Source organism: Theropithecus gelada, chromosome 6, assembly GCF_003255815.1.
Source record: "Theropithecus gelada isolate Dixy chromosome 6, Tgel_1.0, whole genome shotgun sequence".
Classification (NCBI taxonomy): domain Eukaryota; kingdom Metazoa; phylum Chordata; class Mammalia; order Primates; family Cercopithecidae; genus Theropithecus; species Theropithecus gelada.
This window is the reverse complement of record NC_037673.1, coordinates 131,422,480-131,436,296: the sequence shown is the minus strand read 5'-3', so window position 1 is coordinate 131,436,296 and position 13,817 is coordinate 131,422,480. Positions and strand designations below refer to the sequence as shown.

General features: G+C 44.3%; 1 protein-coding gene across 1 annotated transcript in view; it reads right to left on the bottom strand.

Moving 5' to 3' along the window:
* Nucleotides 1–13,817, bottom strand: part of CATSPER3 (cation channel sperm associated 3) — a 46,857-nt gene that overhangs the window by 4,994 nt on the left and 28,046 nt on the right. Inside the window, exon 3 of the mRNA XM_025388146.1 lies at nucleotides 10,243–10,482. Within this exon, the coding sequence (XP_025243931.1) occupies nucleotides 10,243–10,482 (240 nt within the window). The remainder of the gene's footprint in view (nucleotides 1–10,242; nucleotides 10,483–13,817) is intronic.

Here is a 13,817-nt window from a genome sequence, read left to right as displayed (position 1 = left end):
CTCACTGCAAGCTCCGCCTCCCAGGTTCACACCATTCTCCTGCCTCAGCCTCCTGAGTAGCTGGGATTACAGGCACCCGCCACCACACCTGGCAATTTTTTTTTTTTTTTTTTTTTGTATTTTTAGTAGAGATGGGGGTTTCACATGTTAGCCAGGATGGTCTCGATCTCCTGACCTTGTGATCCACCCACCTTGGCCTCCCAAAGTGCTGGGATTACAAGTGTGAGCCACCGCGCCCAGCCAAGATTTTTTTTTTCTTAATGCCTTCCTCCCCACTAAACAGAGGCAGAACTTCTTTCCCAAGGACTAAGACAAAAGCAGTAAATCCTCATGAGAAAAGCTGTGATGAGATGTGGTCCGCAGATCAGGTTTTTAGTGGGAAGGGAGGAACACTGGGTAGTAGAACCCAAAGCCTGTGCAGAAGGGTTGCGGGGAGACCTGGCTGGGCCTCCCACCTCCAGGCCGGCCCATAAGCTGGTGCCACCTGAGGTCCAAGCTGAGCAACCTTGAGAGCAGCAGTGGAGGAACAGACACGCTCTCCTGGGAGCCCCATATAGGACCCATGACAGCTGGATTTGTCCAAATTCTTTAAGCACAATCCACGCAGGCCTTCTAGGGCACAGTCCAGAAAGGTACGGAAATCCAGTCCCAGGAGAGGGTTGCCCAGTTCCCCTTAGGCCGGTAGCTCCCTCCTGAGGAAGTCCTAAGCTTTTGAGGCCCATGGTGTGGCCCCCATTGGATGTGTGATTTTGAATTCCCAAATTCTTTTGCAGGGGGCAATTCCCTGTACCCAGTTCAGCTCTCCCGGGCTCTGGATCAAGCCACAGCCCTGGGGCATTCTGGATGTGGAAACAAGCTCCAGGCAAAGCAGATGCCCAGGCCCAGTGCTTGGAGGGAGCCCTCCTACACAGCCCCTTGGATGTGTGGAAGATGATCCGGCCCCAGGAGGAGGCAGGGAGGAAGGGGGACTAATGCTCACACCACAGCCCAGCGTCTGAAGGTTGTTTCCAGGCTGAAACGCAGATGAACATTCGTGCATCTCTGTGCAAAACAACATTTCCTCATGGTGCAGGTTTATTGTCATGAGGTAGAAGGCAGAGTGTCATTTTAATCAATCTGGGGTCAGGAGCCAAGAATGTGCCAGAGTGCCATCTCTGGGCTCTGAGATTGTAGCCCTTTATTTAAGGGCTCCTTTAGACTTGAATTAATACAAATTAGCTCAGAGGTGCAAGTGCCGACCATGGGCAGGTCCAGCTCCCTCTGGCAGCAGGCCAGCCAACATTCAGAGGGCATGTTATCCAGGGTCACTTCTGTGCCTCTGGGGCTCTGAGGTCCTATGACATCCCAAGGCTACAGGACAGCCACAGCTCAGGGTGGTTGGTGATCCCCAGGGAATCACTCTAGGATGCAAGGCCCTGCTTAATGACAGAAAAACCATGAGGCCAAACCTGGGGTGCATGCGTGTGTGCCTGTTGCCCCTGCATGCCCAGGGTCTCTGTGCATGCCTACAAGGGCAAAAGGCTGAGCAGTCCCCAAGCAGGCCAGCTTGCTCTGGGATACAGCCCTTGGCCAGCAGGAGCCTCTGCCACAACATAGAAAAGACAGGTGCACTGAGCCAGCAGCCAGTGTCCCCAGCCTTGAGGTGCCAGTCTGGTCACTGCCCCTGCCCCTTTCTTCCAAGATGGAAGCCCTCCCTGCCACCAGTCCTTTCTGCTTCCCTCCTCTCCTGGCCTCACCTGAAAGTCCTCTATCAGCAGAGGACATCACAACCCAGCTCCCCTCTCCAAGAAGGCTGCCTATCCCTAACAGTCCTCAGATTCAGGGGGCCACCATCTGCCTTATCCTGGAATCCCCTGTTTTCACAGGCACAGCCCCAGCTTTTGGGCAGGGCCAACCTTCCAGCTTCCCCCTCTCCCTCATGTCTTAAAATCTCTGCCTCCAGATTCAGTACCTCCTTCTCCAGCCAACCCTGCTGTCAGCCTGGGGGCCTTCCACATCTTTATGGAAGATGCTAGGCCTCTTTACCCCTGGGCTTCCCTCTCTAGTGACCCTGGTGCCACTCCTGGCCCCTGCTTCCTTGGTGCCCAACACCTGGAAAAACCAGATCACACTTCCCACTGCCAGATCCCGCCCTTGCTCCGGGGTGCCCACCTGACCATGAACATCTCGGGCCTCCAGTCTTCTTTCCCTTCCACCTTCCTTCCTCTCGTCCCTGCTGACTCCAGTGCCCAGCACCTTACCTACTCCCTTCCTTCTAGGACACACTGCAAGGTCTGTCTGTAGTCTGAAAAATGGGGAGCCACCCTCAGGCTTGAAACCTAGGGTGCTGCAATTGGATGTGCACTTTCAAGATCCTCCCCACCCTGCTGGGGCATTTCTGTTCCAGGGCTCCCAGTAGTGTGGGATGCCATTGTAGGAATCCAGGTAAGGCTGATGGTGACAGGGATGAAGAGATGTGGACAAGTCAATAACCACCGAGGAGGTCACACAACAAAGCTTGAGAGAGGAGTCTAAGTAGACAGTCAGATTTATGACTTGGCAACTGAATGCGGGTGGAAGACTCCTCTTTACCAAGAGATGAAATACTGGAGGAGATGATGGCCGAATAGGAAAAGCTCCAGTCTATAGCTCCCAGTGTGAGTGATGCAGAAGACGGGTGATTTCTGCATTTCCAACTGAGGTACCAGGTTCATCTCACTGGGGCTTGTCAGACAGTGGGTGCAGGACAGTGGGTGCAGGCCACCGAGCAAGAGCCGAAGCAGGGGGAGGCATCGCCTCACCCGGGAAGCACAGTGGTCAGGGAATTCCCTTTCCTAGCCAAGGGAAGCTGCGACAGATGGCACCAGGAAAATCGGGTCACTCTCACCCTAATACTGCACTTTTCCAATGGTCTTACCAAATGGCACATCAGGAGATTATATCCCACGCGTGGCTCAGAGGGTCCCACACCCACTGAGCCTCACTCATTGCTAGCACAGCAGGCTGAGATCGAACTGCAAGGTGGCAGCGAGGCTGGGGGAGGGGCACCCACCATTGCTGAGGTTTGAGTAGGTAAACTGGGTGGAGCCCACCGCAGCTCAAGGAGGCCTGCCTGCCTCTGTAGACTCCACCTCTGGGGGCAGGGAATAGCTGAACAAAAGGCAGCAGAAACTTCTGCAGACTTAAATGTCCCTGTCTGACAGTTTTGAAGAGAGTAGTGGTTCTCCCAGCACAGAGTTTGAGATCTGAGAAGGGACAGACTGCCTCCTCAAGTGGGTCCCTGACCCCCAAGTAGCCTAACTGGGAGGCACCTCCCAGTAGGGGCAGACAGACACCTCACACGGCTGGGTGCCCCTCTGAGATGAAGCTTCCAGAGAAACAATCAGGCAGCAACATTTGCTGTTCTGCAATATTTGCTGTTCTGCAGTCTCCGCTGGTGATACCCAGGCAAACAGGGTCTGGAGTGGACCTCCAGCAAACTCCAACAGAGTTGCAGCTGAAGGTCCTGACTGTCAGAAGGAAAACTAACAAACAGAAAGCCAAAACCCCATCTGTACGTCACCATCATCAAAGACCAAAGGTAGATAAAACCACAAAGATGGGAAGAAACCAGAGCAGAAAAGCTGAAAATTCTAAAAATCAGAGCACCTCTTCTCCTCCAAAGGAATGCAGCTCCTCGCCAGCAATGGAACAAAGCTGGACAGAGAATGACTTTGACAAGTTGAGAGAAGAAGTCTTCAGACGATCATAATTCTCTGAGCTAAAGGAGGATGTTCAAACCCATCACAAAGAAGCTAAAAACCTTGAAAAAAGATTAGATGAATGGCCAACTAGAATAACCAGTGTAGAGAAGTCCTTAAATGACCTGATGGAGCTGAAAACCAGGCATGAGAACTATGTGACGCATGCACAAGCTTCAGTAGCTGATTCGATCAACTGGAAGAAAGGGTATCAGTGATTGAAGATCAAATGAATGAAATGAAGTGAGAAGAGAAGTCTAGAGAAAAAAAAGTAAAACGAACAAAACTTCAAGAAATATGGGACTATGTGAAAAGACTAAATCTAGGTCTGATGGGTGTACCTGAAAGTGATGGGGAGAATGGAACCAAGTTGGAAAACACTCTTCAGGATATTATCCAGGAGAACTTCCCCAACCTAGCAAGGCAGGCCAACATTCAAATTCAGGAAATACAGAGAACACCACAAAGATACTCCTCAAGAAGAACAACTCCAAGACACATAATTGTCAGATTCACCAAAGTTGAAATGAAGGAAAAAATGTTAAGGGCAGCCAGAGAGAAAGGTCAGATTATCCACAAAGGGAAGCCCATCAGACTAACAGCGGATCTCTCGGCAGAAACTCTACAAGCCCGAACAGAGTGGGGGCCAATATTCAACATTCTTAAAGAAAAGAATTTTCAACCCAGAATTTCATATCCAGCCAAACTAAGCTTCATAAGTGAAGGAGAAATAAAATCCTTTACAGACAAGCAAATGCTGAGAGATTTTGTCACCACCAGGCCTGCTTTACAAGAGCTCCTGAAGGAAGCACTAAACATGGAAAGGAACAACTGGCACCAGCCACTGCAAAAACATGCCAAATTGTAAAGACCACTCATGCTAGGAAGAAACTGCATCAACTAACAAGCAAAATAACCAGCTAACATCATAATGACAGGATCAAATTCACACATAACAATATAAACCTTAAATGTAAATGGGCTAAATGCTCCAATTAAAAGATACAGACTGGCAAATTGGATAAAGAGTCAAGACCCATTAGTGTGCTGTATTCAGGAGACCCATGTCACATGCAGAGACACACATAGGCTCAAAATAAAGGGATGGAGGAAGATCTACCAAGCAAATGGAAAACAAAACAAAAAAAAAGCAGTGGTTGCAATCCTAGTCTCCGATAAAACAGACTTTAAACCAATAAAGATCAAAAGAGACAAAGAAGGTCATTACATAATGGTAACGGGATCAACTCAACAAGAAGAGTTAACTATCCTAAATATATATGCACCCAATACAAGCACCCAGATTCATAAAGCAAGTCCTTAGAGACCTACAAAGAGACTTAGACTCCCATACAATAATAATGGGAGACTTTAACACCCCACTGTCAACATTAGACAGATCCACGAGACAGAAAGTTAACAAGGATATCCAGGAATTGAATTCAGCTCTGCACGAAGCAGACCTAATAGACATCTACAGAACTTTGCACCCCAAATCAACAGAATATACATTCTTCTCAGCACCACATCGCACTTATTCCAAAATTGACCACACAGTTGGAAGTAAAGCACTCCTCAGCAAATGTAAAACAACAGAAATTATAACAAACTGTCTGTCAGATCACAGTGCAATCAAACTAGAACTCAGGATTAAGAAACTCACTCGAAACCACTCAACTACATGGAAACCGAACAACCTGCTCCTGAATGACTACTGGGTACATAACGAAATGAAGGCAGAAATAAAGATGTTCTTTGAAACCAATGAGAACAAAGACACAACATACCAGAATCTCTGGGACCCATTTAAAGCAGTGTGTAGAGGGAACTTTATAGCTCTAAATGCCCACAAGAGAAAGCAGGAAAGATATAAAATTGACACCCTAACATCACAATTAAAAGAACTAGAGAAGCAAGAGCAAACACATTCAAATGCTAGCAGAAGACAAGAAATAACTAAGATCAGAGCAGAACTGAAGGAGATAGAGACACAAAAAAGGCCTTCAAAAAATCAATGAAACCAGGAGCTGGTTTTTTGAAAAGATCAACAAAATTGATAGACTGCTAGCAAGACTAATAAAGAAGAAAAGAGAGAAGAATCAAATAGAAGCAATAAAAAATGATAAAGGGGTTATCACCACCGATCCCACAGAAATACAAACTGCCATCAGAGAATACTATAAACACCTCTATGCAAATAAACTAGAAAATCTAGAAGAAATGGATAAATTCCTGGACACATATACCCTCCCAAGACTAAACCAGGAAGAAGATGAATCCCTGAATAGACCAATAACAGGCTCTGAAATTGAGGCAATAATTAATAGCCTACCAACCAAAAAAAGGCCAAGACCAGATGGATTCATAGCCGAATTCTACCAGAGGTATAAGGAGGAGCTGGTACCATTCCTTCTGAAACTATTCCAATCAATAGAAAAAGAGAGACTCCTCCCTAACTCATTTTATGAGGCCAGCATCATCCTGAGCCAAAGCCTGGCAGAGACACAACAAAAAAAGAGAATTTTAGACCAATATCCCTGATGAACATTGATGCAAAAATCCTCAATAAAATACTGGCAAACCAATCCAGAGCACATCAAACAGCTTATCCACCATGATCACGTGGGCTTCATCCCTGGGATGCAAGGCTGGTTCAACACATGCAAATCAGTAAATGTAATCCATCATATAAACAGAACCAAAGACAAAAACCACAAGATTATCTCAATAGATGCAGAAAAGGCCTTCAACTAAATTCAATAGCTCTTCATGCTAAAAATTCTCAATAAATTAGGTATTGATGGGACATATCTCAAAATAATAAGAGCTATTTATGACAAACCCACAGCCAATATCATACTGAATGGGCAAAAACTGGAAGCATTCCCTTTGAAAACTGGCACAAGACAGGGATGCCCTCTCTCACCACTCCTATTCAACATGGTGTTGGAAGTTCTGGCCAGGGCAATCAGGTAGGATAAAGAAATAAAGGGTATTCAATTAGGAAAAGAGGAAGTCAAATTGTCCCTGTTTGCAGATGACATGATTGTATATTTAGAAAACCCCATTGTCTCAGCCCAAAATCTCCTTAAGCTGATAAGCAACTTCAGCAAAGTCTCAGAATACAAAATTAATGTGCAAAAATCACAAACATTCCTATACGCCAGTAACAGACAAACAGAGAGCCAAATCATGAGTGAACTCCCATTCACAATTGCTTCAAAGAGAATAAAATACCTAGGAATCCAACTTACAAAGGATATGAAGGACCTCTTCAAGGAGAACTAAAAACCACTGCTCAACAAAATAAAAGAGGACACAAACAAATGGAAGAATGTTCCATGCTCATGGATAGGAAGAATCAATATTGTGAAAATGGCCATACTGCCCAAGGTAATTTATAGATTCAATGCCATCCCCATTAAGCTACCAATGACTTGCTTCACAGAATTGAAAAAAACTACTTTAAAGTTCATATGGAACCAAAAAAGAGCCCGCATTGCCAAGACAATCCTAAGCAAAAAGAACAAAGCTGGAGGCATCACGCTACCTGACTTCAAACTATACTACAAGGCTACAGTAACCAAAACAGCATGGTACTGGTACCAAAACAGAGATATAGACCAACAGAACAGAATAGAGCCCTCAGAAATATATCACACAACTACAACCATTTGATCTTTGACAAACCTGACAAAAGCAAGAAATGGGGAAAGGATTCCTATTCAATAAATAGTGCTGGGAAAACTGGCTAGCCATATGTAGAAAGCTGAAACTGGATCCCTTCCTTAAACCTTATACAAAAATTAATTCAAGATGGATTAAAGACTTAAATGTTGCACCTAAAACCATAAAAACCCTAGAAGAAAACCTAGGCAATACCATTCAGGACATGGGCATGGGCAAGGACTTCATGTCTAAAACACCAAAATAATTGCAACAAAAGCCAAAATTGACAAATGGGATCTAATTAAACTAGAGAGCTTCTGCACAGCAAAAGAAACTACCATCAGAGTGAACAGGCAACCCACAGAATGGGAGAAAATTTTTCCAATCTACCCATTTGACAAAAGGTTAATATCCAGAATCTACAAAGAACTCAAACAAATTTACAAGAAAAAATCAAACAACCCCATCAAAAAGGGGGTGAAGGATATGAACAGACACTTCTCAAAAGAAGACATTCATGCAGCCAACAGACACATGAAAAAATGCTCATCATCACTGGCCATCAGAGAAATGCAAATCAAAACCACAATGAGATACCATCTCACATCAGTTAGAATGGCGATCATTAAAAAGTCAGGAAACAACAGGTGCTGGAGAGGATGTGGAGAAATAGGAACATTTTTACACTGTTGGTGGGAGCGTAAACTAGTTCAACCATTGTGGAAGACAGTATGGCGATTCCTCAAGGATCACGAACTAGAAATACCATTTGACTCAGCCATCCCATTACTGGGTATATACCCAAAGGATTATAAATCATGCTGCTATAAAGACACATGCACACGTATGTTAATCACGGTACTATTCACAATTGCAAAGACTTGCAACCAACCCAAATGCCCATCAATGATAGACTGGATTAAGAAAATGTGGCACACACCATGGAATACTATACAGCCATAAAAAGGATGAGTTCATCTCCTTTGTAGGGACATGGATGCAGCTGGAAACCATCATTCTCAGCAAACTATCACAAGGACAGAAAACCAAACACCGCATGTTCTCACTCATAGGTGGGAATTGAACAATGAGAACACTTGGACACAGGAAGGGGAACATCACACACCAGGGCCTGTTGTAGGGTGGGGGTACGGGGGAGGGATAGTATTAGGAGATATACCTAATGTAAATGATGAGCTAATGGGTGCAGCACACCAACATGGCACATGTGTACCTATGTAACAAACCTGCACATTGTGCACACGTACCCTAGAAGTTAAAGTATAAAAAAGAAAAGAAAGAAAGGAAAGAAAGAAAGAGAGAAAGAGAGAAAGAGAGAAAGAAAGAGAGAAAGAAAGAGAGAAAGAAAGAAAGAAAGAAAGAAAGAAAGAAAGAAAGAAAGAAAGAAAGAAAGAAAGAAAGAAAGAAAGAAAGAAAGAAAGAAAGAAAGAAACGAACTGGAGGAGAAGCCAGGGTTTGGGATTTGAGGTTGGGGATGGGGGTGAGTGACAAGTTCAGTGTAGACACATCAAATTTGAGAAGCCTGTGAGATGCCCAGGGTGCAGTTGGGTCTAAAGGTCAAAGAGAGAGGGGTAGGCAGGTGGAGGGTCCTGGAAAGTGGAAAAGATCACCCAGAGAGGATGTGCAAAGGGAGCAGAGGAGGAGAACTCAGGGACCATCCTGAGAAAACAGCGTGTATGAGCCAGGCAAAGGATAAACACTCCTGACAAGTAAGGCTGGAGGAAAACCAAGAGAAAGGAGTGACAAGGATGCCAAGGGAATTGGCCACTGGATTTGAAGACAAGGAGGATGCTGGCAACCTCAGAGAGGCTAGATATTCTGGAGTGTAGGGAAAGCAGCTAGGGCATAAATGATGGAGAGGGAAGTGCGACTGGAACTACAGACACTTTTCCCCAGAGGGTTCGCCATGAAGAGAAGGAGAGGGCAGGCTGGATTGCGTTGTTTGAGAGGGGACACACACAGGCAGGCGCTTGCTTACATGACAGCAAGAAACAAACGAAGGTGTATGCGTGACAGGGGAGACCTCTAACGCTCCCCTTCTCTTCTCTACCCAGGCCTGGGGCTCCCAGAATGTGGGGCCAGGCCCTAGACAGCAAGCCACCCAAGCCCAGGCAAGGGGCAGCCCCTGACAGGACAGGTCAACACACCCTGACTGAACATAGGAACCCAGACCAGCCCCCGCCTGGAGAAGCATGAACACTGGGTGCAGAGCTAGGTGAACCTACTGTGCACAGGACAAGTGCCTGAGGGCACGATTCAGGGCAGGGGGGCAGCCCTGAGGTTCTTTCTGAAGCCTCTGAGTCAAGGGAGTGTTGGTCACTCCATGGTTTTCAGCAACCCAGAAAGACTTCTCAGCAGCAGTAGCCCTTCCAGAGCCACCTTACAGAAGCACAGAGACTATTCCCAGCAAGACAGCAGCAGACTCTCAGCTATGTGGGGAAAGCAGCTAGTGGCCTGGGCCACCAAAAAGCTGAGGCGTCCTGGGTATGTAGTTCAAAGGATGTGTAGCATAAGAAAATCAGGCACTTCGCAGCACAAGAGAGAGGAAAAGTTCAGATGTGGCCTCTGGAGTCAGACACACCTTTCAAATCTCAGCTCTGACATTTCACTGCTGGGTGACCTCAATTTCTTCATCTGTAAAATGGAGCTAATAATACCGTTCTTAGAATTGTTTTAAGAGTAAATGAGATAATATTGGTAAAGATCAACCTGCCACACACGTTGGACTCAACAACTGGAAGATGGTAGTACAGTCATTATTTCCTTAGGGCCTTCGGGGCAAATGGGCCTACAGCCTGCCCTCCCAGCACCATGGCACCCCCAGCGCACTCACCCGGATGCCCCGGCTATAGCCGATAAGCTTGAGGATGCGCAGGGACTGCATGCCATCAGCGATATGCACGTAACTGAACTGTCTGCCCATGAGCTCGCGGACGGTATAGGGGAGAAGCATAATGATCATAACGATCACATCCAGCACGTTGTAGCCGTTCTTCCAGTAGTTGATGGGGTCCACATAGAGCTTCATGGACAACTCAGATGTGCAGATGGACACAAAGAACATCTCCGAGAGCTACAGGGGTAGCAAAGGTTGGAGAAGTCAGACCGAGCTGCACAGCCCTAGAGCTCTGGCCTGCTCCCTGCCTGAGCCCTGGAAGGGGTGCTCCTAAGTCACCCATGTGACAGAGAAACCCAGGCAGAGTTCCTGGCACACAGCGGACACTTAGTGTACCTGACTCCCTTCCCCTTCTCTGTCCTTCCTACCCCGTGGCCCTATGCCTGGGGCTGGGTGTGACCCTGAGTACTTGGGAATGACTGCCTGGCAGACAGAATGACTGTATAGGCTCTAGCATACTGCAACTCAACCTGAATATAAGGTTTCCCAAGGGAAGGTCCCGAGAGTTTTCTGACCAACCTGAATATACAAACTTTTAGGAATATAGATGAAATACACAGATATCTACTTCTGTTTAATCTATTAACTTAATCATACATATTCAATCTGTTTCTGAAGAATATTCTTTTAGTTTATGAACCAATCTTCTTCAAATTCTTTTCATGCATCTACAACTCTAATGGCTTTGCTTTTACCAAGAAGTACTCTTTGTGTCATCTAAGTGTTTCCTTCCCATCACATCTTGACTATCACGCAATTCCATTCACTCACTGGAAGAGCTGTGATTGAGCACCCACCCTGTACCAAGCAAACATCATTTTAGGCACTGGGAAATGCAACAACGAGTAAGACAGAAAATGTCCAGCCCCCAGGAAGCTTACAGTCTAGTAGGAGAGACAGAAATAAATGCTGGAACAAATGTATATAGAATATAATGTCAGGCAGGAAGGAAAATAAACCAGCCAAAGGAGATAAAGGGACTCACCAGGTTGGAGGAGAAGAGGCAGTCCTAGCAGCTATTTTAGAAAAGATGGAAGCAACCAAACACAGAAGGACAAATATCACATGTTCTCACTCATCTGTGGGAGCTAAAAAAGTGAATCTCATGAAGATAAAGAGTAGACTGGTGGTTACCAGAGGCCAGGAAGGGCAGGGGATGAAAAGAGGTTGGTTAATGGTTACAAATATACACTGAGAAGAAATAAGACCTAATGTTCAATAGATCAATGAAGTGACTATAGATAACATCAATCTATTGTGCATTTCAAGATAACTAGAAGAGAATAATTCAAATGTTCCTAGCATAAGAAAAAGATAAATATTTAAGGCAATTATCCTGATTTGATTATATGAATGTATCAAGTTATCACATGTAGCCCAAAATACGTATATCTAATATGTATAGGAAGGAAGGAAGGAAGGAAGGAAGGGAGGGAGGGAGGGAAGGAGGGAGGGAGGGAGGATGGAAAGAAAGGAGGGAGGGAGGAAGGAAAGAAAGGAGGGAGGGAGGAAGGAAGAAAGAAAGGAGGGAGGGAGGAAGGAAGAAAGAAAAGAAGGAAGGGAGGGAGGGAGGGAGGGAGGGAAAGAAAGGTGGTCAACAGAGGTCTCGCTGAACCCAGGAATCGAGACAAAATAAAAACTGGGGGGAAAACCTTGAGGAAGTGAAGGAATGGTGAGTCCAAGAGCCCTAGGGAGAAAAAGAGGCCGTTCAAGGAACAGCAAAGTCAGCAGGGCTAGAACAGAAACAGGGAGAGCAGAGCAGGAGAGGTGGTTAGACAAGCAAACTGTCATGCCTTGTAGGCCTGGTGAGGACTTTGAATTTTAATCTCAGCCTCGGAGGATTTTGAGGAAGGAAGTGATCTGAACTAATTTACATTTTTAAGATATCTCAAAACAATTCTTGTATGTTTTATTGTACACATGTCTAAAGTATCTCTCAGATATATACCTAGGAGTGGAATTACTGCGTTGTAGGATATGAATGTCTTAACTTCACTATATATGGGCAAATTGTTTTCTGAAGTTATTGAATCAATCTACTTTAATATCAGCAATGTTCCTCTTGTTCTACATCCTTGCTAACACTTTGACTATCAGACTTCATCAATCTAACGAATATGAAATAGTATCCTATTTTTAAATTTTTGTTTCTCTAATTATGAATAAAGTTGGGCATTTTTATATGTTTAAATTATGAATTGCCTGTTTCTAATCTTTTGCCAAATTTTCTGCTGTATTGTTTTGTCTTTTTCTTATTGATCAGTAAGACATCTTTTATACATTTTGAATCCTAATGCTTTGCCTGTTGTATGTGTTACAAATATCTTCTCCCACACCAACTTATCACATTGACTTTTCACCTTTTTTATAGTTTTTTGTTTGTTTGTTTGTTTGTTTGTTTGTTTGAGACAGAGTCTCACTTTGTCACCCAGGCTGGAGTGCAGTGGCACGATCTCAGCTCACTGCAACCTCTGCCTCCCAGGTTCAAGCGATTCTCCTGACTCAGCTTCCCAGGTAGCTGGGATTACAGGCGCCTGCCACCACACCTGGCTAATTTTTGTATTTTTAGTAGAGATAGGGTTTCACCATGTTGGCCAGGCTGATTTCAAACTCCTGACCTCAAGTGATCTGCCTGGGTCGGCCTCCCAAAGTGCTGGGATTACAGGTGTGAGCCACCATGCCTGGACAGTTTTATATGTTTATAATTATATCTTCCATGCAGGTAAACCATATAGTCCAGGTTTGTTTGTTTTGGGTAGTAGAAATTTTAAACTAAGACAATGCTTTATAGCCATTAAAGGATATATAATATTTATTTCAGGTTTTTGCTTTCTTATTGAGAGTCAGTTTTAGAATTTTTTTAAGAAAATTATCTATTTCAGCTAGGTTTTCAAACTTATTAGCATAAAATTGTTAGATTTCTGATAGCTACTGTATCTATACTTCCCTTTTTAATTCCTAATTTAGGGCTTCTATTTATCTTGATTGTCTCATGAAGAAAGTTCTTTATTTTATAATTATTTTCTGAGAGCTAACTTCTGGTTTTGTTGATACTTTCTAAATATATTCTATTGAATCTTCATTTTCTCTTTCATCAATTTCTACTCTTATCTTTACTATTTCCTTCTTTCTACTGCTTTTGGTGTTATTCTGTGGCTCTTTTCCCAACAGTTCAGCTCATTAATTTTTAAAATTGAGATATCATTCAAATACCACAAAATTCACTATTTTTAAGTGTAGAATTTAATAGTTTATTTTGTTTGTTTTAGTTTTTAGTATTTTGTACCTTTTTATTGTGGTAAAATATACATCAAATGTATCATTTTTAACCATTTTAAGGTGTACAGTTCAGTGGCACTAAGCGCATTCACAATATTGTACAACTATCACTAGCATTTCCAGAAGGATTTCATCATCCCAAATGGAAACTCTGTACCCAATAAACAGTAAGTTCTCATTGCCCTCTCCCTGCAACCCTAGGTAATCTCTAGTCTACTCTCTGATGGTATGAA